Raw genomic sequence first — 22,343 nt, forward strand, 5'->3', positions numbered from 1 at the left:
AATAGTCAGAGCACTGGGCTATAGGAGTACAGAAACTAGCAGCCCATGACAAAGGCTCTGAAGACTAAGGTAATTTTCTATGACTGTACCTAAAAAGGTATAGTCATGGCACTTAACCACACGTTTGTTCAGGACCGTCTATATAGTCAGACACACATTCTTAAGTGAACATATTAAAACCTGACTTGGACCAAGGAAAAGCAGCTTTAAGAACATTGATACAGAATTATCTTGCCCAGAAGAAAAAAAAAACTGATTTTCAAAGATATCACGATCACTAGAATTACAGTTCAATCCTTTACATAAGACATGGCATCTTCTCCTGAAGAAAGAAGGCAAGGGTAACATGAGTTATTGGCTTTGAAAGGATACAATATTACAGAGAGTAAATAAAACTGAACTGCAGCTTTTAGAATGTAAGCAGACAAAATAGGACATTCTAGTCTTAGCTTAAAGTTGTTTTGTTTTTTTGTTTGCTTAGGTTTTGTCTGACTTCTATGATGAGACAGCTAGCTTAGTGCCTGAAAGTGTGACTAATTTTTTTAATCCAGACTTTAGTAAGACCTTTTTCCACAGGGGAACAACAGGAGACTGTCAAATTGGTTAAATATGGGTAAAATGGATTGTAAAGTAGGAGAAAAAACTGCCAATACTTCCCGACTGAAAAGACACTATTCAATCATATAGAACCTAATAGGCAGAAGGTGAAGCGAGTAACCAGTTATTTTCCTTAGATACCAAAACTGGGACCAGTATTGTTCAACATCTTTATTAATGACCCATACAGGGGGAAAAACACAGCTGTTGAACCAGGGGGCTGAGGGATTTTGACAGGTTCACAAGTTCAAAGGCACACAAAGTCTTGAAATGTAACAACCCTAGGCAAAAGTAGAGATTTGGAGGTGAAACTGCTGGAAAGCAGCCTTGGAGAAAAGGATTCAGGGTCTTGGTGGAGAAGTTGAACACACGTCGGCAGCATGCCCCCATAGCAAAGAACACCAATCATATGTATTGGACTGCATTAGCAACAGCACAGCCAGCAGGTCAAAGGAATATTATTCACCTCTATTTGGCACTTGCGAGACTGCATCACAAGTACTACATCCAGTCTGGGGCTTTCCAAATCAAGAAAGATACTGACACAGTGGAATGAGTCCACCAGAACTGCCAAGAACTGAAGCACAGATTGCATGAGAAGAAAGAACTGCATTTGTGCGGCTCAAGGGGATGATGTTACTATTTACAACTCTTGAGAACTCATAGAGAAGACAGAGCCAGAATTTAGAGATGGACACAAAACCACAAAGTGTAACAATCACGATGTGCAACAATAAAATTTCAACTAGATGAAGAGATTTTTTCAGTTGTGGCATTTTTATTTATTTTAACCCTGAGGAAGGCCAAACACTGCAGTAGGAGCCCAGAGATACTATAAAATCTCCAGCCTTGAAACCCCGGAACTACTCAAAGCTCAACAACGCAAACCTGCTTTAAGCATAAGGTTGGACCAGACTGCCTCCAGAGATCACTTCCAACCTGAATACATCTGTACTTCTAAACTGAACACTACTCCAAAGTCCCACGCCATCCCTTAAGAAATAAAAAATTTTCTTTGTAAAAAGTCAGGGTCTTTTCAGACAGTAGTTCAATCTCTTGTCAAAACAAGATTCAATAAAGTATTTTCAAGCATATCTTGCCATCAAGTTTACGAGCAGAGTTCTTTCCAATAGAAAGTAGTGAAGTTTCACTTAGTCTGTACTGCTTTAATATCTTTAGTACAAAGAACAGTCCTATCAGTGATGTAAATTGATGTCCTCTAGAATTAGTTACTCTCACCAGCTGTTAACCTTAAAAAAAAAAGACTGAAAAAGTATTTATTTTTTAAATCTTCACCTGGTCATCAATCTTGTAAACCAATGTTAAAACCCTGTTGTTTAAAAAAAAATTACATATAGACAAAGATACAAAAACAACTCTAATTCACAGGACAGGAAGTGGGGTAAGTAAAGGAGCTGCTCTTATATTTTGCAGTAAACCCCAACCAAGACAGTTTATAGAATGCAAAGTCAACAGCATCTAGATTTATCTACAAGGCCATAACTTATGAACAGGCTATAAAAAGAATACATTTTTCAGTTACAAACGTCCTCCGTTGATGATTTCAGTAAAGTTACAACAGTATGCCCAACTCTTCTCTCAGGTTTGCTTATTAATCTAAGTTGATACTGACCTCACACTTGTCTTTATTCAGCTATTAAGAACTGAAGAACTATTGGAAAATATATTACTTCCTTGAGCAGAGGGGGAAAAAGCAACTTTAATACACAGGTTGATCAGATTCACTAAAATGATCAAATGGTGTGCTTGTCCGTAATAGCATGAAACTAATTCCAGTATTCCAGGATTACAGATTTGGAGGGGACCTTTCAGAGAGTGTTTTTAGATGCAGACATTGATAATCCCAATTCTGCCACCTGAAGGCTGCAGACATCAACCTCTCCTTTGATGACCTTTGTCCAGTGCAAAAGCCAACTTTCAAACTTTCATCATCTCTTTACAATCCCATTAACAATTGTCTCTTCAAAGAGGCTGCTATTGGCTGAAGAAACACGGAGACACTTCAGTATATTACTGGGCTTGATGCTAGTGAGTATTTTAAAAACCATAATAGAAAGCTTAAAGAAAAAAAAAATATAAGCTCCTCTCCTCCTCTGTCCCCCATCCATGATTTTTTGCTCCCACAGCTGGTAAATGCAGAAAATCAAACTGTTAGGGCTATGCTGCTGCCAACATGTGAGAGAATGAGAAGTGAAGGGGATGCTCAGAGTTACTCGAGAGCTATCACAGCAATTCAGGACCATGAAGCACATCTGTTATTGAGATCAGAATTACCAACAGGTTTCAATAAAAAGCAGATTTTTGTTTCCAAGACACCATTTGTTTTCAATTACAGCCATCCACGTCTTCTGCTAACATTCTTCAAAGATGAGACCCTGTACCTGATAACATTCATCCCCAGCCCAGGGCTATGGCAGTGCCTGTGTGTTCTAAATCCAAGATATTCCAGGAAATTAATCTCTCTCCAGGTTTCCTTCTGTTCAGCACCCTGTTCTTCAAAAAGAGATCTCTAAGAAGAAATGTGAACTTCCTATTTCCCTAAATATCATTGCTACTGTAATCCCGTGAAAACTCATTAAAACGTATCTCGATGAGTTGCTAGAAAAGTTGCATTGAAAAACAAAAATTGATACAGACTGGCAAAACAGAAGTTGCTGTAGAGACTAGTCTACTGTAGGAGCTTATTTTGGTGTTCCAGGTTGGGTTCTGCTCTGGCTCTCACCAGTCCTTGACAACTTAGCATAGCAGCAATGTTTAGATGATCATATCAACAGCATGCACAGCCAATAGTCCTACTCCTGCCATAGCCTTTCATAGGTTTTTAAGAGTAGGAACAGGAAAAAACTATTCAAAGATTTGAGCAGCTACAGAACAGACAAAAATCACAATATATTAAAGGAGGAACTGAAGTACAAATTAGACTATTTGCTCTGCCCTAATGGTAGAGATCTAACCTCAGTCCTCTTTCAGCTCTGCAAATTGCCCTATTAGTCTACATAAGATCTACAGCTAGCACTGATTTCAACAGTTACATCTAAACACGCATCTTTTTGTCTCATGTGACTGGTTTGTCAAACAGCTCATTTCCTCCCTGTCTCCTGCTAGGGTTATGAGCTGAATTTCTCAGAAAAACTGAGTCTTGAGAGGTATTTCTCCCACTCCACTATTAAGCTGCATGAAAATGATTCATCTTCATGTCATTTCAAAAACTAACAGTCCCATTTACCTTAAAAAAGTCTCTCTAAATCTAGGAGAAAATCCTTAGGTTAAGAAGGTCATATTAATAAAGTTCACGTGAGTTAGCACCGCTTGTGGATATGTACAGAGGCTCTTTGGATAACAGATAATGGTTTCTTAAGTCCAAAGTCAGCTCCTTTGCATCTGGAACATTGTCCCATGCAAACAGGAACAGATTTTGGTGAAGCATGACACTTTGCAGCATGCAAGGGCAAGTGCTCTCTAGAAAAACTGAGAGTCATAGCCTGGTGATCTACGCAAGCAAAGACAAATACGATTTTGTTATCTCCTTTCTTCACATGAGAAGAATGCTTTATCCCTGAAGTCAGAATTTCCAGCAATAATGGCAGATAAGTCTTCACTGGAAATATCCATGAGCTTCTCCTAAGCATCATTTCAGAGCGTGTGGAAAAGGACAAATTTTTTTTTTCAGGCAAGAGGAAACAACATTTTTCTTTTAATTGAAGTACATTTTACTACCAAATTTGGACAACTTGCCTTTCTCACAACAGAGGGAAGAGATCCTTGAGAATACTTCTATGTGGAGGGAAGAAGAGGGAGGAAGGCACACAGGAGTAAGTACTGATAAGAAAGGAATTGCCTGGCTTCTTTGAAATGATTTGCTACAGAGAGCTTTGTGGAGCTAAGCAAAGAAGCCAGGTGCTGAGGATTAGTAGTCCTGCTGGGTCTGTATGAAGGGGAGCAGTGAAAAGTCTGATGATTTTAGCGGTAATATCCCCTTCATATTAGTGACTCCAATAACATCGTTTCTCTGACAGACCTCAATTGGGCTCAGAGCACTTAAATATTAAAATTGGGCAGCAATTTCTCTATCTTACGACTCCGAATCCATTTGCTCTTAAAGCCCACTCCACTCCACCTTCTAAATTTCTCAAATTACATGCTGGAAAGAGGTTAAGAACCCCAGTGGAACTCAGTTAAGTTTCCTCTTCCTATTACATGACACGTATGAAGCTAGTTTTGCTTATGACTCCACAATAACACAAGCTAGAACACCCACAAGAGGAACTGGATAGGTTTAGGAGGTAGGAATCCAACAAAGAGGCAACCTGAAAGCACTAGACATTGTTGGCAGGGTCCAGTGATCTCTATTCTCAGAAGCTTGGAGAGGTGCACTTTGTTATTAGGAGCATGTAACTCCCTTGGTGCAGCCTACTATGACCATACGATTCCATTCTGACTGTGGGCTTTTTTAAATTACTTTTTTATAATTCTGGACATGGAAAAGCACAGTTTAATCCCCAATCCTAATAATCTCGTTCTCATGGCAAGAAGAAAAATAACTGTATCCTACTTACAGCTATTCAAAAATAACATCTGTTACAGGAGGGATACACTTTTTGCCTCTGACTTCACCTGAAGCTGAGGGAATAGTAGCTGCTGCAGACACCTAAAGCTGTCAACATTCAATTTAATCACCAGGCTCCTGTGCATTCCTCTCCTTGCATATCACATGCAGCCCTGAAGCAAGCTACACACATTCAAAAAAGCAACATTATAGGCAGAGAAATTTCAGACTCATTTGAAGTATTTCAGCTAATCAAAGTAATATAAAGTCTGGAGGCAGAGGAAAAAAAATTCTTCTACAATAGTCATGTTTCCAATTTGCAAGGAACAATATTTTATAAATCTAACATACTGGACCTCACTGAAAGAGAAAATAAATTTAAAAGCAAACAAAACACTTACTGTGGTTGCATTTGCTGAGGTAATCCAACAGGAGGCTTCTGCTTGATGGTGAATGCCATCTGAGTCATAGGGCCAGCCTTCGGTGGGATCTGCACCTTCTGGGAGAAGGCCTGCTGGGCAGCCTGCTGGGGTATGGGCCATGGGGGAACAACAGGGCTCCGGCCTCCAGTGGAAGACGTGTCTTGCATGACTGTATCCTCACAGGAATTGCCCTTTGTTCCTGGCTTACACACACAGAGCTGAGGCCGCAGACACATCCCTCCGTTTTGGCACGGTGGTGCACAGTTAGCTATAGAAAGACATTTTAAAATGCACCTGTGAAACAAAGAACAATGGAACATGCAAACCCACCCCACAGTTAAAAAATTTTTATATATAAATGTTAATTGAGTATGAGACTGTAACATTGCTAAGCTCCACAGAAGATACAAATTGGTACAGCTTTTATTGTCCTCCTACATTATATATGTGCAACATTTGAACAGCTTGGAAAAGCAAAATGGTGCAGATGTAAAAAAAAAAAAAAAAGGAAATACACAAGTTGAATCAATATAGCACTATTATAAATCTGCCTGCTAGCAATCTTCTGTACCCCTTCCCTGCATTCTGCTTCTCCATACGGATTCATTGGATTCATTCTGTTACTATTTAAAGTGATCTGAAGATCATTACAGCCAAATTACAGGTGACCAAAATGATGTAAAAAGGCATGATGCAATTCAACCTTTCCACTGCTTCAACCACCCCAAAGCAAAGAAATCACCACTGTAATAACATTTAAAGATAAGAGATGCACAAACTGTTCCTACAATGACATAATCACAACCAGGGGTGGTGTTCTTTGAAGAAACAGACAGGTGTTTGAGATTGCTTTGAACTACACATTGCTCTATGTTCCTTGTTCCATCTGTGTAGAGGGATAAGTCTCCTTAAAAGACAATTCACTTTCAGATACATACCCTCAGATGGGATGAATTACACTGTTTGTATCACTCTATCCACTGACTATAGAGGGAATTTGAATAATTAACTTAGCCTCAACATTAGACCTTGTTAAAACACAATTAGTTCAGTTCCATTTTGAACGAGCAAGAAATAGAGAAGATACAAATCTCACAGATGAAATGAAAAAAGCAACAAAACTAGCTACTGATCACATGTACGCATAACACTGAAAAGGTATGCCTAAATTCAGGATTTATTTTAGATGGTCAATCTTAAAATACTATTCCATTTTAAAAAATTTAAATAACAAAGATGGCAAAACAAATACCTTTTGTTATTCAGAGGATACACTTTAATAGTAAAACACAATTTGAACTAAAATATTTAACAAAAAAATATATTTTTTCCCCATTTGTCCCCCCTAGTGATGCTGTTCAGTGAAGAACTTAGGAGAAGATACACTGCTGAGTATACTTCTAATACTGGTAGCAGGAGATTATTATTATTTTTTCTTATCTCAGACAAAACAATATGCCAGATCACCAAATCTGCAAGTTTCACAGGCTTATTTGCATCATAAAATATAATGTATGGTACTACACCATATTTCAGTATATCCAATTTCATAACAATTTGGAGAAAAGTACACAGCACCACTCCAAATAAATTGGAGCATTTTGCACTTCAATCAAGTTTCAACTTGATTTCAACATACACTACATATAAAAAGTACACATACAAGTTCACATATGAAAAAAATTGCTAGGATGGAAGTGTGTTAATTCAGTGGGACTTATTTGTCAGCTGATAACATCATTTGATAGAAACATATCACATGTATCATCTGTGCACATGGCGCTAGATTTGCCACAGATCTTGTGGTTTACATGGAGTTCTCCTCCCAGATGACTCCCCCTTCCATCTATTGTTCAGCAGCCCATCTCCTCTTGAACGCTGTTTGACTGAACTAGCTTAATTGCACACTGTGCATCCCCAGTCACAAAAAAAAAAGTAGTCATTCACTTATTTGTATTTCTGGTTACTTTAAAAAGCATGGATTGTGTCTTTGTCTGCCAGACGGCTGAAGAAAATTTTCACTGAGAACTTGAGAAGGGATTTACAACAAACATATGTTGTTATACATAAGCCAACTCTTCCTTGCGTCTTGCCTTTAAGACCCAGATTTTGCTAGGCACACAAGAAATTCACACAACTGAAGTGGATTATATGTTTGGAAAATAGATTCTGGGACTCTGAATTGTGAAGGAATGGAGAAAAACTTGAATTTGTTATGAGCTACAATTGAATACCAACTGCTGAAAAATACTGCAAAAAAGCAGAGGTATCTAACTGCTCTAAGTACCGTGATGCCCCAGAAATCTGAAGAAGTTACAGGCTAGACTGACTGCAAGATTACCATAACTTGGAACCACGTATGAGCTGAACAATGCCTAAGTCTACAACACTCATTGGATTCCCCTTATTGTAATCCTCCTTGACTTGTTAAAATTAAATATTTTCAGAAGAACTAAAGATCAAAGATCACAAGACCCCTCTGAAAGATTTTTAAGCATGGAAAAAACAAAGCACACATTCAAAAGGACCTTTTCAAAATCCTTTTTAACATGGTTCTGTGAATAGGACACCTGTATTTTTAGTTACATACAACTCCAGGCAAACCAGGCCACTCCTACACACCTCCTCCACAACTACATAGGAACTCTCATTTCAGTATTAGCTCTAATTTTTCAGTATCAGCTCTAAAATAAATCAATCAATCAATCTCATCATCACAAGGACAAAGCATGCAAGATCTTGTTACTGCTGGGCAACTGGCCTCAGTGCTACCCTTGAGGTCCAGCTGGAAAGGAAGCAAGGAACACAGCATCTCCTATTTGATGAAATAGAAGAACAGCTGCCTCAGCAACTCTCCTCTCTACTGCATGCAAATTGTGAATACAGGCTGCTATATCTGACTGCTATACAGAAAACAAACCAAACAACAATCTGCACTGCATTTTGGGTTGTCGAAAAATAATCTGACAATTTATGCGACTTTGCCTTCCTCAGCCTTGATAGAATCACACTACCAGACAGTGACAACATACACCCACAGTTTCAAACAGAAATAACCAAGTAATACAAACCTAAGAGGTGCAGGTGACTCAGACATGTTTGTTAAGAACATTACCCAAGTAACCAGTGATAAGACTGCAGGGAATGGCCTCAAGCTGGGCCAGAAGACATTCAAGTTGGATGTTAGGAAAAACTTTTTATCCAAAGGAGTGGCACAAGCTGCCCAGGGAGGTGGTGGAGTCACCATCCCTGGAGGCATTCAAGCAACATTTAGATGTTGTACTGAGGGACAGGGTGTAGCAGGGAAATATTGGCGGTAAGCAGATGGTTGGACTAGATGACCTTGGAGGTCTTTTCCAACCTTGGTGATTTGATGATTCTGTGAAGTACTCCTTACTATGATAAAAAGCTTTGAAGAGACTCCAAGAGCAGAGCAGTGACTCAGACACCTTTGTCATCCTGTAGTAACAGCATAAAGATCACAGTGAAATAATTTTGGCACAATCTGGAGTGCTTTAGAAAGAAATAACAATCTTCTGCAAAAGATTTAGAAGGCTCATTTTTACAACATAAAAAAGCATTCATATTCTAAGTATATTTACTGAGATTTATGGACTTCCATCTATATTGACCTAAAGGCTTCTCAACAAATAATTTCAAGAATGGAAATCAAACACAAAATTAAGCTCATAAGACCATCCCAAAAAAGTAGAAGGAAATATCTGATCTCCTAGGACACCAATCACAGTTGTGTATTTCCTAACTTAAAGTAAAATAATAATTTATGCATGCACAAAAGAGAGCACTGAGAAAACAGCAGCTCTTTTTCCTGTTGTTAGGAACCAACCTACGTTTTAAAAGCCTAAAAAGTCTTCAGCTTCCACTTAAAGTGAATCTAATAAGCTTGCAATGAATTTTGAACTATGCAGATGAAAATACAATACAACCTGTTTTGAAATTGCTTTTTTTTTTTTTTTTTTTTTAACCCTGACAGGAAGATTCTTACTTCACTTACAGTAACAAACCCAGAAAGTTTCTTAAATTTACGTATAAAGCATAAAAGCTCCACAGGACAAACTTCATTACTCCATCAACAAAACGAGCATCAGCAGTCCCAGCAAATGTTAAGAGATGCAGTCTGTCTCAAGTTATGTGACCAATGACAGCAGGCTGAAAAACTGACCCATGAGATCTTCACAACAATCCACCCTTCGGCTGAAGTTCATTAACGTTGTGTAACAGATCACAAAATGGGATACAAGATCACAGTTTTAGGAAAGAATTAAACGAGCTTTTAATTGATACAATGCAGAAGTTTATTTTTAAAAACGGTCAAAACAGCTGCCATGTGCCAAATGGATGACCTAATTACTTTGTTTTAAGACAACAATAATGGCACATTTAACTTAAAACACCCTTTTTTTCCATAGAGCTAAGCTTGAAAAAACTGTGTGGAAAAAGCGAGCTGAACATGGAAAAAAAAAAGTAATGGGTGGGTACACCTCTGTTAAAGGTGGTGGGTTTTGTGACATGACTACAAATTCAAAATGAAGCTCAGTAGGATGCAAGTAATGAGATTAGCCTTAGAAAGTGAGATCAAAGACGGGTTTATTTAGTACAGCCTCCTCTCCCATTATTAACATGGATGCTTAAGTACGGGTATAAAAGTGGGTGAGAGATAGTAACATTTTGTACCATTACAGCCTTAAAAAAATTAGACAATTTCTGAGCAGGAGTACTGTTCGCATATTTAATAGCTCTCAACAGAGCTTTCCATTAGGAGTCCACCAATCTGCTTTCTGAACTAAAACTTCTTGTGCCAAGGAAATCGGCCAGTTGGGAAGACTGGGTGCATACAAATAACAAACCTCCCCCCACTTTCCACAGGAGTGGTTTGTTGAAGGAACATGAACCTCCTCTGGGTTATTTTTTGCAGGAGTTAAATAAAGGAAGTATGTCCCATAAGCAGCAGAATTAGTACAGGCCTGCTTCCTGACATTCCAACTTCTTTTACCCCCACTGCAGTAAGCCCCATCTCCCTAACATGGCATGGTTGCAATATATCCATTCCACTCCCACACGGATGGATTTGTTATAAGCCATCACAGTTCTTACACATCTTCACATTTCATTATTGTCTTTGTTATACCATTGCAAGTGAGCTACCACAGCAGCAAAGGCAAAACTTGAATTAGAGATGTGAAATCCAAGGAATTGTTCATCAAAAAGACAATGAGCCCATCAGGGATGAACAGGACAAGTTGTTCCACTTTTTTCCCATAGCATAAAGAGTGCCATGCAAATATAAACCAAGTCTAAGTTATGAGCTGTAACTAAGTTTATCAGCTAGCAAGTTGTTTGAGTTAGTACAGATGCAGGTGAACTGTGAAAAATTATGAAAGCCTTACACCTCAAGCAATTCAGCAATAAAACAGCAAATGACATTCAGTGTAGATAAATGTGAAACAAGCGCACGGAGGGAAAGGGAAAAAGCAATCCTAAATCCACAAGGGATTGCTGAAGATAACTGCCACTCTGAAACAAATTACTGTCAGCAGTTCCATGAAGACATCAGTTCATTGCTCAGTCATGATGGGGAAAAAAAAAAAAGAAACAAAAAAAATGCACAAGCATTACAAACCGCTAGAAAAGGAATGAAGAACAACAACACAGAACAACATTACAAGGCCCCCCTCTCTACACACATAGCTATATAGCTCACCCGCACCTGGGCTGCTGCAAATCATTCTGGTCCTCTCATTTTGGAAGGGATTTCCCGACATGAGTCCAGAAAATAACAAGGGGGGACTGTGATGATCAAAGGCAGGAAATCACCTTTTTTTATGTCATGCCTAAATACTCTAAAACTTCTCAGTACAGAAAACTTGCATAAGTAAGCAAAAGGCTACAAATTTATAGGTAGTGAAGAAAAAGCAAACACAACATCACCTCTTAAGTGTACCAAGTAGGAACAGCTGGTGGCAGGTTGAAACACTAACCTCACACCCGTGGCAGAGAGAGTAATTAACCCAGGGTATCATTGCTTTGAAAGTCCCTGAACCACAAGCCACAGCAGAGCAGCTTTTTGTAAAACTATCTCAACACACACTAACCCTTTTTATGTATCTTTCCCTACAGAACTACTGCTCACCACTGTCAGCAGACTGGGTTAGATGGGCACTCACCAGGCCTAGCATGGCTGTATTTATGCCGTTCTTTGACAAAAGCAGTCACAGAACAACAACGCTGACCTTAGGCCTAAAGCTTACAAGATCCAACACATCTGTATATAGATTTGGGACTGATTTACTTGTACATAGGTCATTCTCACAGTTACGCCCCTTATTTATTTCAGTGGAAACTGCAACAGATACAAAGAGCACAATAACACAATCTGATAGAGCACAGTTGCAGCCACAAATCACTCTTTTTCAACATAGACACCACCATTAGCCATGCAGTTTCACCAGCAGCGATCAAGAGCCTGCGTGCTGCACTCAAAAATCTGAACCAGTGGAGGTGACCCACTGTTCACAACTGCTATGATGACACAGTTTGTAGAAAAATGTTGCCCATGCAGTCCATCATTCATCAACCCAAGCAGATGGAAGTCAGAATGTGCCAAACGCTGACTATGAGATGGGTGTGGTAGGACAGTCCAGTCAAGACAGGCAACGTGCCCCACTTTTTTCAAGCTGATAAGGGGTCTGGCATTATTGTGCTGCAAGAGAAAGGTTGACTTCTTCTCTGGTCCACCTGTGCAAGCTCAAGCCTTCAATTAGCACTGTGATGTAGCAGTCAGAATTGATGGTTTGTCTGGGTTTCAGGATATCCACAAGGATCACCTCCTTTCCTATCCCAAAAGACATCACACACTCACTGAGGGCTGTCTCATCACTTTCTCATCAGTGGGGAATTTACATGTCATCACTCCACAGACCACTGTTTTGACTCCAGCACCTAATGGTGACACCATGTCTTGTCACCAGTAATGATGCAAGCAATCCAGAGTACTCTCACCTTCAGCTTTGATTCAGTAAATCCTGACAAACTTGCATATGGTGCTCTTTCTGATCCTGTGTGAGCACTCATGGGACACACCCAGTGCAAACTTGGTGATATTCCAGTGTTGTCACCATTGCTTCCAAAGTATTGAAGCAAATTAAGATCATTAAGCTCATCGCTTTGATTTTACATTAATTTACATTGACCTTCTCCAAACAACGGCATCTCACTTATATCCTTGCATCTCCTGATCATATGGATAACTGAAATTTACAGAAAAGTATTTTTAAATGAGAAATTCACAAGAAAGTCACAAGAAAGTTTAACTGGTGCCAAAAACTTTATGCACCACTAGACTTTTTGCCTCATTTCTACCTTTAAGCACCTCCTCTGTCAAACAGGTGCTGCTGGTTTGAACTTAAATGACCACAAACACTCACTATATTTCCTAAACTCTAATGCTTTGATATGATGTTTACACTACAGTGAACAGTTGTGAGCTGTGTTATTTCTAATGAGCCCATCCAATAGAACCTTTCTGTTTGAACACAGATTTTAATAGAGGGTGTTTTTCCTTTTCAACCACATATAGACAAGCGCCAGTTTGGTTGTCAGCAGAATGTGCTGACTTCCAACAACTTCCACCACTGCAGATGTTGGTGCTGTGTATATCGCTATCCATACTGCAAGCAAAATATTGCTAATCCTTTGTAACAACCTAAGCATATGTTGTTAACTGTTATCTTTCACAGGAATGTGTAAAGCCTGTCAGACAAAATATATGCTAGAGGACAATAAACAGTCATTGGAAGGAGGCTTAGAAGTGTGTGAATGCTTCAGATTCCTGTATAAAATGGTCAAGCAACAATGCATGTATCAAGTCTACATAAAAGGGAAAAGCAATACTAACATGAATATACCTGAGCTTAGAGCAGCAATTCCAAGTTCTGCTACGATCAGCATGGGAACAGACTATTAAGGGCATAGCAACTACTGTCTTCTTTTTCATTAATCAAGATTTCTATTCCTCAAGCACACAGAGAAACCAAATCCAAGTATATCTTGCTTGAGTGAGCATCCTAAACTAAATCTGTGATACAAAGGCACCTCCAGCTCCTGCTGTGTTGAAAGACAGAGCGATGATCCCCCACCAATACCAAAAGAAAAGAGGAGAAAGGCCCTTTTATCTTGAGAGGCTACGAGCTGGGGATTCTGAATGGGAAGAGGCATCCCGCACCAGTTCCCTCAGAGAAGTCTGAATACAGTGCTGATATCCTAGAGAAGGGCAAAGTTTACAAGGGCTTCCTGTTCTCCCAATTGCCCAACTGAGTAGCTCACCACTTACTTTTAGACTTTTATACTGGCTGCCACATCTTACATCTTTGTAAGCACTAGATATGTCAGGAATAAGGAAGCAACATAGGTTTTGGATTTCTAGTCTCTAAACCAAAGAAACATTTAGTGCTCACCATTGAGTACTTTTCTGGGGATCCAGTTCTCCATCTGAATAACTCTCTCCACATGGTTTTCAACAACTGAATTTTACCAGCAGTATATCTAATACCTCTACACAGTTGTTGAGGATGGAGAGATGAATTAGTGACCAAGGTGAGACAACAAGGTTGTAAAACAATCCCATAGGAAGTTGAAGTTACTTCATGTCATTTCTGCTGGTTCTTTAGCTCCAAAAGAGACTGCATGATCTCTATATGATTAATGGAAGAAATATTATGACCATCTGTGTCTTCCTACACAGGAAATTTGTTCTTATCACAACTACATGGTCTTAGAGAATTCTTTCCCTAAATATACTTCAAAGGAAATCATGCATCATGAAGGAATTCACTGGTCCACTTCAAACATCTGATGCATTCCTATGTTGACATGGACGACTACCATAAATATGACCTCCAAGAAAGGGGGGCAACACACAGACAACAACAACAAAAGCCTTTGTCACACAGTTTAAAAAAAAACCAAAATAAAATAGCTGTTCTGCCAGCACAACGAGCACATAGCACACTTGATTATTTTCCTACTTACCGTCATATGCTATAATAGATCAGAACTATACTCAAATATTTCAAAAGTCTAAATTCAGCAAAAGGACGTTATTTTAACAGGCATAAGAACATAATGTGCTGGTTGATATTGGCATTTTCACTTATGTATTTACTGGAGTTTGTGCAGTCTAACTTAATTATTCGTACTATGTAATCTATGAGACAGTTTTTAGTATTTAATGATTTGTGATCAGAATTATACGTATTCTGATATTACAAACAATTAAGATTCTCACATGCTACACATCCTTCTTTCATACCATTATAAATGAAATAAAACACTACAGAATGGACCAGAAAGTCCATGTTACGTGCTCTTCTTGCTTGCTGGAGCGGTTAATACTGAATTCTGCAATCCTTTTAATTCTTTTAACTTTGCTCATTACATTGTTTATTCATTTTGTTACAAAATACTTAGTAAGAAATACACAGGAAACTGAACAAACTAATAGAAATTCAATAAAACAATTGAAAAATTTTAACTGGATGCAGGATTCAGACAATTGAAACATTACAGAAAAGAAATACCAAAGACTATTAATCATAAAAAAGTAATTTATATGCTAAGAACAATGAAGTTTTCCTAAGCCCAACCAATCCTTAATAAGAGTATACTACACAGTTGACCTTCTTCTCAAATCCAGGCCTAAACTGCCATCTAGAGATGATTAAAAACTGATTGGAATTAGGAAAAAAGCAAGCCTTGATACAGGACACAAATCAATCCCCTCTATTAGCGAGCAGCTCTCTGAAACTCTGCCCTGATGCAGAGATTACTACCTGCTTTCCACGTGAGAACATAACCCACCAGAACTATTTGAAGCTCCATATTTAAATGAATATCTTGATTTGCAAAGATGTGAAATCCTTGATCCCCTGTGCACAGTAAAAAAATGCAGAGAGACACTGGAGCTTTGCATTCTTTCTGTAGTCAATGAAGAAGATCTGCTTTCTGGAATAAATGAAGCTACGCAAGGGGAATACTATTGCTTCTAAAAGCAGAACAAAAAAAACTAAAGCAGAAAAACCCAAGCCCATCCTAGCTCTAGTCTGTACTAATTACTGATCAGACTCACCTGGCAATATGAACCACCCACAATCCCCTAAGGCTCAGCACTGCAATAATTAAACAAGGACTCAGCTGAGGGTGGTCTGTGCCCTTCTCCATCCACACTCATTAACTCCCTCACTCCCAGGCAGCCTGAAGCTGCTTCAAGGAAGTATCCATCTCCAACAAGTTGCACTTCACAGTGAAGCTCCAAATAAAGTCATCTCCAGAGGTGCTGCACTCAACTCTCCCAAGGTTCCAAGGAGTGCAGTACCCCGTACCTTGCTACACCCACCCCTTTCCAATGGCCAGGAGACATGCTGACATCAACAGCGTGGGTGCTTAGCTGTACTCTCACTTGCACTGGTCCATTCCAACCCTGGCCATTCTGTGATTCTGTGAGGGGCACAGGAGAAGGCACCCCACTGCCACCTCCTTCCCTTCTTTACTGCTAAGAAGAGTGGCCATACAGATAGGAGTGCCACCATCTGGGATGTGGCACAGCAGAGGCACCCATGCTGAACAGCAGAAACAGCCCCGGACTGCATCTCGCGAGGGGCCTCTGGGTACTGTAGGGGTTTCTCCACTGCCAGATGTTGTGCCTGCATCAGGTAGAGCCCCGAACACTCCAAGGACACAGCTAGTGTACTTTCCATCAAATTGGTATTCATTCCAAGAGACCAGAATACAGCAAAATAAAACACTAAATCCTGAAACAAATATACCACGGGCCTCAGGTCTTCATGACCAAGGGTTCCAGTCCGTAGATTCGCCCCTACTAGCATACAGTGCTTGCTCATATAGGCAAAGCCAGTGATAACAAGAATATGGATCCTCCCTTTATCTCACCTCCCAAGGAGGGTGAAACCATTATTGAAGACTGATGAGGGCCGACCCCCCCCCATAAAAGCCAGGCTATTCCTTTTATGAAAAATTTAAAAGTTATACTTACGTGTTACAGTGGCAACCCACAGCAGACACAAAACTGAGCCACAGAAACAATGGCTTTCAGTTTTTCAGTTTTAGAGTTTTTAAAAGCAACATCAAGGACCAGATTAAAAGGGTGAGTGTTAAGTGAGGTCAAGGTAGTTATGACTCTTTAAGATACAAACATTTCGTTTTGATTTAGACACAGTTTGAAGACTGATACAGCTTTTACTGAGATGATCTCAATGTGAAGAAAAAAACATTTGTGAAGAGCACGTTATAGTCAGGCTTTGTATACACAATGTAAACAAACAGAGCTTGATAAAGCTCTAAGCCATCAACCAGATGAAGAACAAGCCTTGGGAAACATTTATGACCAGAAACCCTACAAGAAGCACAGCTGCAAACATTTGAAGCACTCATTCCAGTGATTAGAAGTACCGTTCTCCTGGATACCACCATTTCTCAGAGCTGCACTGAAGGCAGAGAGAGAAGAGATACTAAGCAACCAATACAAAAACATTTAGTAGCACACAGTTTTACATCCACATATGCTTCTAAGTTTCCAAGTCTGGATCCCAGCCCTAGATCAGAACAAGACCTAAGCATGCAACCTTTCCTTCACCTCCCCCAAGACAACTCAGGAGCACAATCCGGAAGCAGCCTCAGGCATGCTCCAGGCAGGCCTGGCAAAGCCAGGTGTCCACAGAACCAGTTACATCATCAAGTGCACGTGTCCTGAAGGAGCTGCAGCTCACCCTGCAGTAGCCACAAGCATAGCTTTGAGTTTTTGGGGTCTGGACAGATCAAACTGAATGGCAATACACAACTGGAGGCCACACAGATTTGGGAACTGAACAAAGCGGAGCTTCCTCAGAGCAAGCTTGGTTTTCTTCTGCAGCAGAAAGACCATTTTCTGAAAAAGAAATTAAATCTTATCCAGCACATTTATTTAACGTGGAGTCTGGAAAATTTTCAAAAGAAAAGAGAATAAACATTATAATCTTTCAAAATTGAGAAGAAAACAGATTGCCTTTTCTGGTGATCTTTCCAATGTGTCTGGGCATCTGACAAGGGAAGAACTTCTTAGCCCAGTTCAGAAAAATCTCACCCAGATCCAACTCCCAAACCCTCACTATGCATCCATCTGCAGAAAACATGCACACACATATACAGCACCCTGAGGTAACAAAGATGAGTCTTCCCTCTTTCTTAATCCAGGAGCATAGAGCACGTGAATTCTGCATCTAAGCAGACTCTCTCTATATTAAATATGCTTTAAGTATGACCTTTCTAGATTCACTTTCTCACTCATTTGCACTATGAGCCTTCCTTACATTTCTGCAGGATGTTCACATTTCAGCATTCCTGTAACAATCAGTTCTCCCTCCTACTACCATTTGTTAATTTGCCTCATGATGTTAGCAAAAGTTACAATTCCTCCAGGCAATTCTATTTACTTTTTTTTTTTAAACTATCCAGTTTACACTGAGTACACATTCTATATTAATGCTGCAAATATAATACAGGCTTTAGAAGATGTTTACTATTAAAACAAGGTGGTCCCATTAAATCATTTTTTGTACACAGGATCTGATATCTCTGATGAACAATTTCTTTCTTGACTTCCCAACTCGTAAATAAGTTCTTTGTAATCATTACGAACAAGCAAAGGAGCCTAATTTGTAGGAAAAAATATTAACTAATAGAAATTTAGTAACAAATAACTAAGTAGGAGACAAAGGCTTCTAACAGGATAAGAAAGCATTTGAGAGATAGGATTTCCAGCTTATATCTTCCTGTCAATGGTTGGTTATAACTTGTCCAAGGTCACATTTAACCTACAGTTTAGTTTCTGTAAATGAAACAAATAACATTAAACCCACATTCCGGGCTTCATTTGCCTTGCAGCCATGTTAGAAAGCTAATTAACACCTGTACGATGTTCTGGTAGCATAACAAGTACTAACAAAGCACAATGTCTCCAGCTCTGGTGGTATCTTGTAATTGCTCTTGCACAGATCATAATTTCTGATAACGATGACTGTAAGACAATCTGTCATAAACATTTCCACGTGCTTATAACCTTCCAAGGTGTTTATTGCTGTGGTTGAGTCTTTGCCACCTTTGTCTCTACCCAAAGGTGGATGTGCCAAACATTGCCAAAAGATTTTTGAAGGTTTGAAGTCATTTTCCCAACATAAAGCAGCTCTGAATACTTTCAAGGCTGAAGTCTATGATTTCAAATCAGAATTATGCAGTTCTTCACAAGCAAAGTCACACCACGTTTGAAAAAAGTTAAGATAAAAGTTGACAGTGTAAAACCGAAATGTTAAGCACAGGGTGGAAAAAGCCTACATGCCTGTGACTGGATACGAGAGCCACTCTCCTGCAGGTAGCAAACAGGAACACAGAAGTTCACCTCCTGAGGACAGACTGAAGTACTTGAAAGACAACATGAGCATGGTCAACACAACTGGCAATGCAGCTTCCAGCTAAAGTTTACAGAAGACTTTGAAAAGTACACTCTTCTCCTCCATCCACAGGGTGCCCTATGATCTGCACAAAGCATTTCAGGTTTGCTCCCTTAAGAAAACACACCACAGTTGTCACTGCACGTGGCCAGGCTGCTGCTGGTCTGGGACAGGAGTCAGCCAAGGGAGGAACAGCCCCAACCCCAGGTGTAACAAACAGACCATAAGTACCACCACAGGAAGGAGAGAAAGGCTAACAAAGCCTGCAAGACCACGCCTCTCCACTTCCACCCCTGCTTCTACAGGTTACAGGCAGGCTTATTGCCACAGGTGCAGCATAGCAGAAACACATGGTGCTTGCTGCAGCCTGGGGTTACACCTGAGCTCATAACTCTTGTGATCAGAGCTGGCTCTCAGCACTCTGGTTCTGGAAGCATGATGCAGACAAATGGAAGTTGGCTCTGGAAAGAGGCAGTATGGGCCTGGGGTTTATTAGCTCAGGCTTTGCACCATACAAAAGAATATAAGCTGGCCCTAGAGGCCAAATAGCTTATTAAAGCGATACTGAGCCCAAGCTAATAAACGCTGACAGGTCTGAACTGACTCCGCATGGCTCAGTTCAGGTGTGCCTGCATCTGTGGTACAACTAGAAGAGTCCACTCCAAAACTGACAGTTCTCTATCCAACCTCAAAAATCACTTCTCCCTATAGGAAACAAAGGAGTTAACAGTTGTTCACTTATAGGGTTTCCGTTCTTCTGAAAGAACCACCGGGAGGCTCAAGAAAAGGAGGAGTCTTGGCTTTACAACTCTAAGACTCATCTTCCACAGTTCAACCAAGTTAATGCTATCTCATAGTTTGCTTAAGTTACAAAATCATACAGTTTCAAGACATTCAGTGCTTCGCTCAGCTTGCCAGAAAGGTACAACTAGGAAAATCCATGCTAAGAGTGTGATACTGCTGCTGGGAGGCATCAGAGCAGGCAGCAAGAATATTTAAGGCAAAGGAGAGCACAATATTAGAGACACAATATGAGAAAGATCCCCCCAAACCCCATCATCCTTTCCTTTAACTCTCTCTGCTAATCCATTCCTCCAATAACTGTGTGAATAGACCAAGTAATTCACAGGTTTAAATGAGATTCTGCAGGGCTATCCCATAACAGCCCCAATGCCTGGCTTAGTCTGTACTGAAGGACCAAAGAATGGAAATGAGTTTTAAAAAAAAGACAAAAAAGAATAGCTGAACGATGATGGGGGAGGTTGAAGAGATGGAGTGTAACCAAGAAAAGGCACAGAAAACTACTTTGTTTATTAAGCAAAGCTTGAAAGTTATCTGCAAAGAAAAGTTACTGGAAGACAGAAAGAGTGAATCCAAGCCACAAAAAGGAACATTTTTTGCCCAACATAACGAATGCTGAAGTGCTTGAGAAAGCACTGAAATTCCAAAAAGTCAGAAACTAAACTGCCATCTCATGAAGTTACACTTTCCCCACTTCGGTTTGCCACTGAACCAAAGTACACGTTTTGTAGGCTCCGTGCTCAGCCCCAAAGCCACGCCGTGAGCAACGTAGGCTGCAGGAAACCATTCCGCTACTTTCACGTGCGGTAAGCAAGAGAGCCGAGGCAGCTCACCTAACTCCATCAGCACGTACTGCAAACGTTCATTTAGACGGCCGCCTTAAATGCACGTCTGAGTCGGTCGAGGAACGAAGCAGCTCCGTCCTTATGACCCGCCATAAGGACACCCCGGCAGGTCGCAGTTACCTGACCTCTCCGGGCATTACAGATGCCGCTGCTCCCCACTGTGAGAAGCCCCACCCGGGAACAAACGTCCTCCAGCACGGCTCGCATCCCGACTACCGTTTTCTGCAGCTCCCCGTGGGGCAGAGGCCGTTCCCACAGCCGCGCACCTCGCTTCCCGACCGGAGCTTCCATTCCCCCCTCCGTAACCTCACAGCAGCGCAGCTCCGTGCCGGCCACGTGCCGCCTGTCCCCCTTAGGAGGGATTCTCCCCGTTCCGCACTCGACATTGTCGCACGGCCCCGACCCCCCGCAATACTCACGTTTGATGCACCTCTGCGAGCCCGTGGCCTTGCTCCAGCCGTGGCAGCACTGCCCTCCGCAGACGTTGACCCTGCGGGGAGAGCAGAGAGAGGCGACGGTCCGGAGGGGTCCCCGTCGGCCAACGGTCCCCGCACGGCCGGGACGGGAGACAAAAGGGCGGGAAGAGCGGAAAGCCGCGAGGAGCCGGGACGGCCGGGGGGTGAGCGCGGAGCCGCCCCTCGCCCGCTCGACGCCTCGGGTGCCCGAGGGAGCGGGCGGGTAACGGCGCGAGGCGCCGCGAGCGGAGCGCGGCACGGCACGGCGAGCGGGGCACCTTACCCCGGTAGCGGCGGCAGCGGGTGCTTCTGGCGGGGCGGCGCGCCGCTGCTGTTGCCGTGGGGTCCCGGCGGAGGCTTGGGCCGCGGGCCGAAGCGGGCCGGCTTGGCGAAGGAGGCGGCGGCGGAGCCGGAGTGGCTCTGCCCGACGGGGCCCAGGCGGAGCTGCACTCCCGCGCCTCCCGCTTTGCTCATCCGCCGCGTGCGCTCCGCGGTGCCGTAGCGCGCGTTGAGCTGCACGTTAAAGGTGCGCTGCTGCTGCTGCTGCCCCGCGAGGAGGGCCGGGCGCTGCTGCCGGGTGCCGGCCGAGCCCGCCTGGCCGGGGTGCAGCACGTAGGTGATTCTTCGCAGCCTGCCCTTCTCGGCGGCGGCGAGCGCCGGGGAGAGCAGCGCCCAGGCGCATAGGAGGAAGCCCCATCCGATCCGAGCCATCTCTGCGGCCGGAGCCCCCGCAGGCTTCGAGACCCCCGGCGCCCTGGGGGGAGGCGCGCGCGGCGGGGCGCGGGGCCGTCCTCCTCCCGCCGCCCCCAGCCCGCGCCGGGGCCGGGAAAGGAGAGCGCCCCGAGCCGCCCCCGCCCGCCCCGAGCCGCCCGCGGAGTTCAGCGTCCCGCGGAGCGGGAGCACATCGCTGGGGAACGGCGGCGGTGCGAGCGGCGGGCCGGTCGGGGAGGAGGAGGAGCGGGGGGCGGTAGCGACGCGGAGCAGATGCGAGCGGCGCCGGGCTCCGCGCGGTCTGTGAGCCGGCCCGGGCTGAAAAACGCCTTTAAGAGTTGTGCGGCGAGCGAGCGCGTGCGGGGGGAGGGAGGGGACGGGGAACGGGGGGAGGGAAGGGGCGCCGCGGCCCCGGTGCCGGCCCCGCG

The 22,343-nt window shown here is 42.3% G+C and overlaps 1 protein-coding gene across 5 annotated transcripts in view; it reads right to left on the reverse strand.

The window, feature by feature from the left end:
- The window catches only part of LTBP1 (latent transforming growth factor beta binding protein 1), a 187,540-nt gene extending 165,580 nt beyond the window's left edge, over positions 1-21,960 (reverse strand). For 3 of the 5 annotated variants that reach the window (XM_031593368.2, XM_031593374.2, XM_031593361.2), the window contains exons 1-3: positions 21,488-21,959; positions 21,169-21,239; positions 5,566-5,854 (exon numbers count right to left, since the gene is read on the reverse strand). In XM_031593368.2, coding sequence (XP_031449228.2) covers positions 5,566-5,854; positions 21,169-21,239; positions 21,488-21,915 — 788 coding nt within the window. In that variant the 5' untranslated portion in view covers positions 21,916-21,959. Of the gene's footprint in view, positions 1-5,565; positions 5,855-21,168; positions 21,240-21,487 lie in introns of all 5 variants that reach the window. The other 2 variants (XM_090135253.1, XM_031593383.2) reach the window with 2 other exon arrangements.
- Positions 21,961-22,343: the final 383 nt, after the last annotated feature.

The sequence above is a fragment of the Phasianus colchicus genome, chromosome 2 (assembly GCF_987193195.1).
Source record: "Phasianus colchicus chromosome 2, bPhaCol1.hap1.1, whole genome shotgun sequence".
Classification (NCBI taxonomy): domain Eukaryota; kingdom Metazoa; phylum Chordata; class Aves; order Galliformes; family Phasianidae; genus Phasianus; species Phasianus colchicus.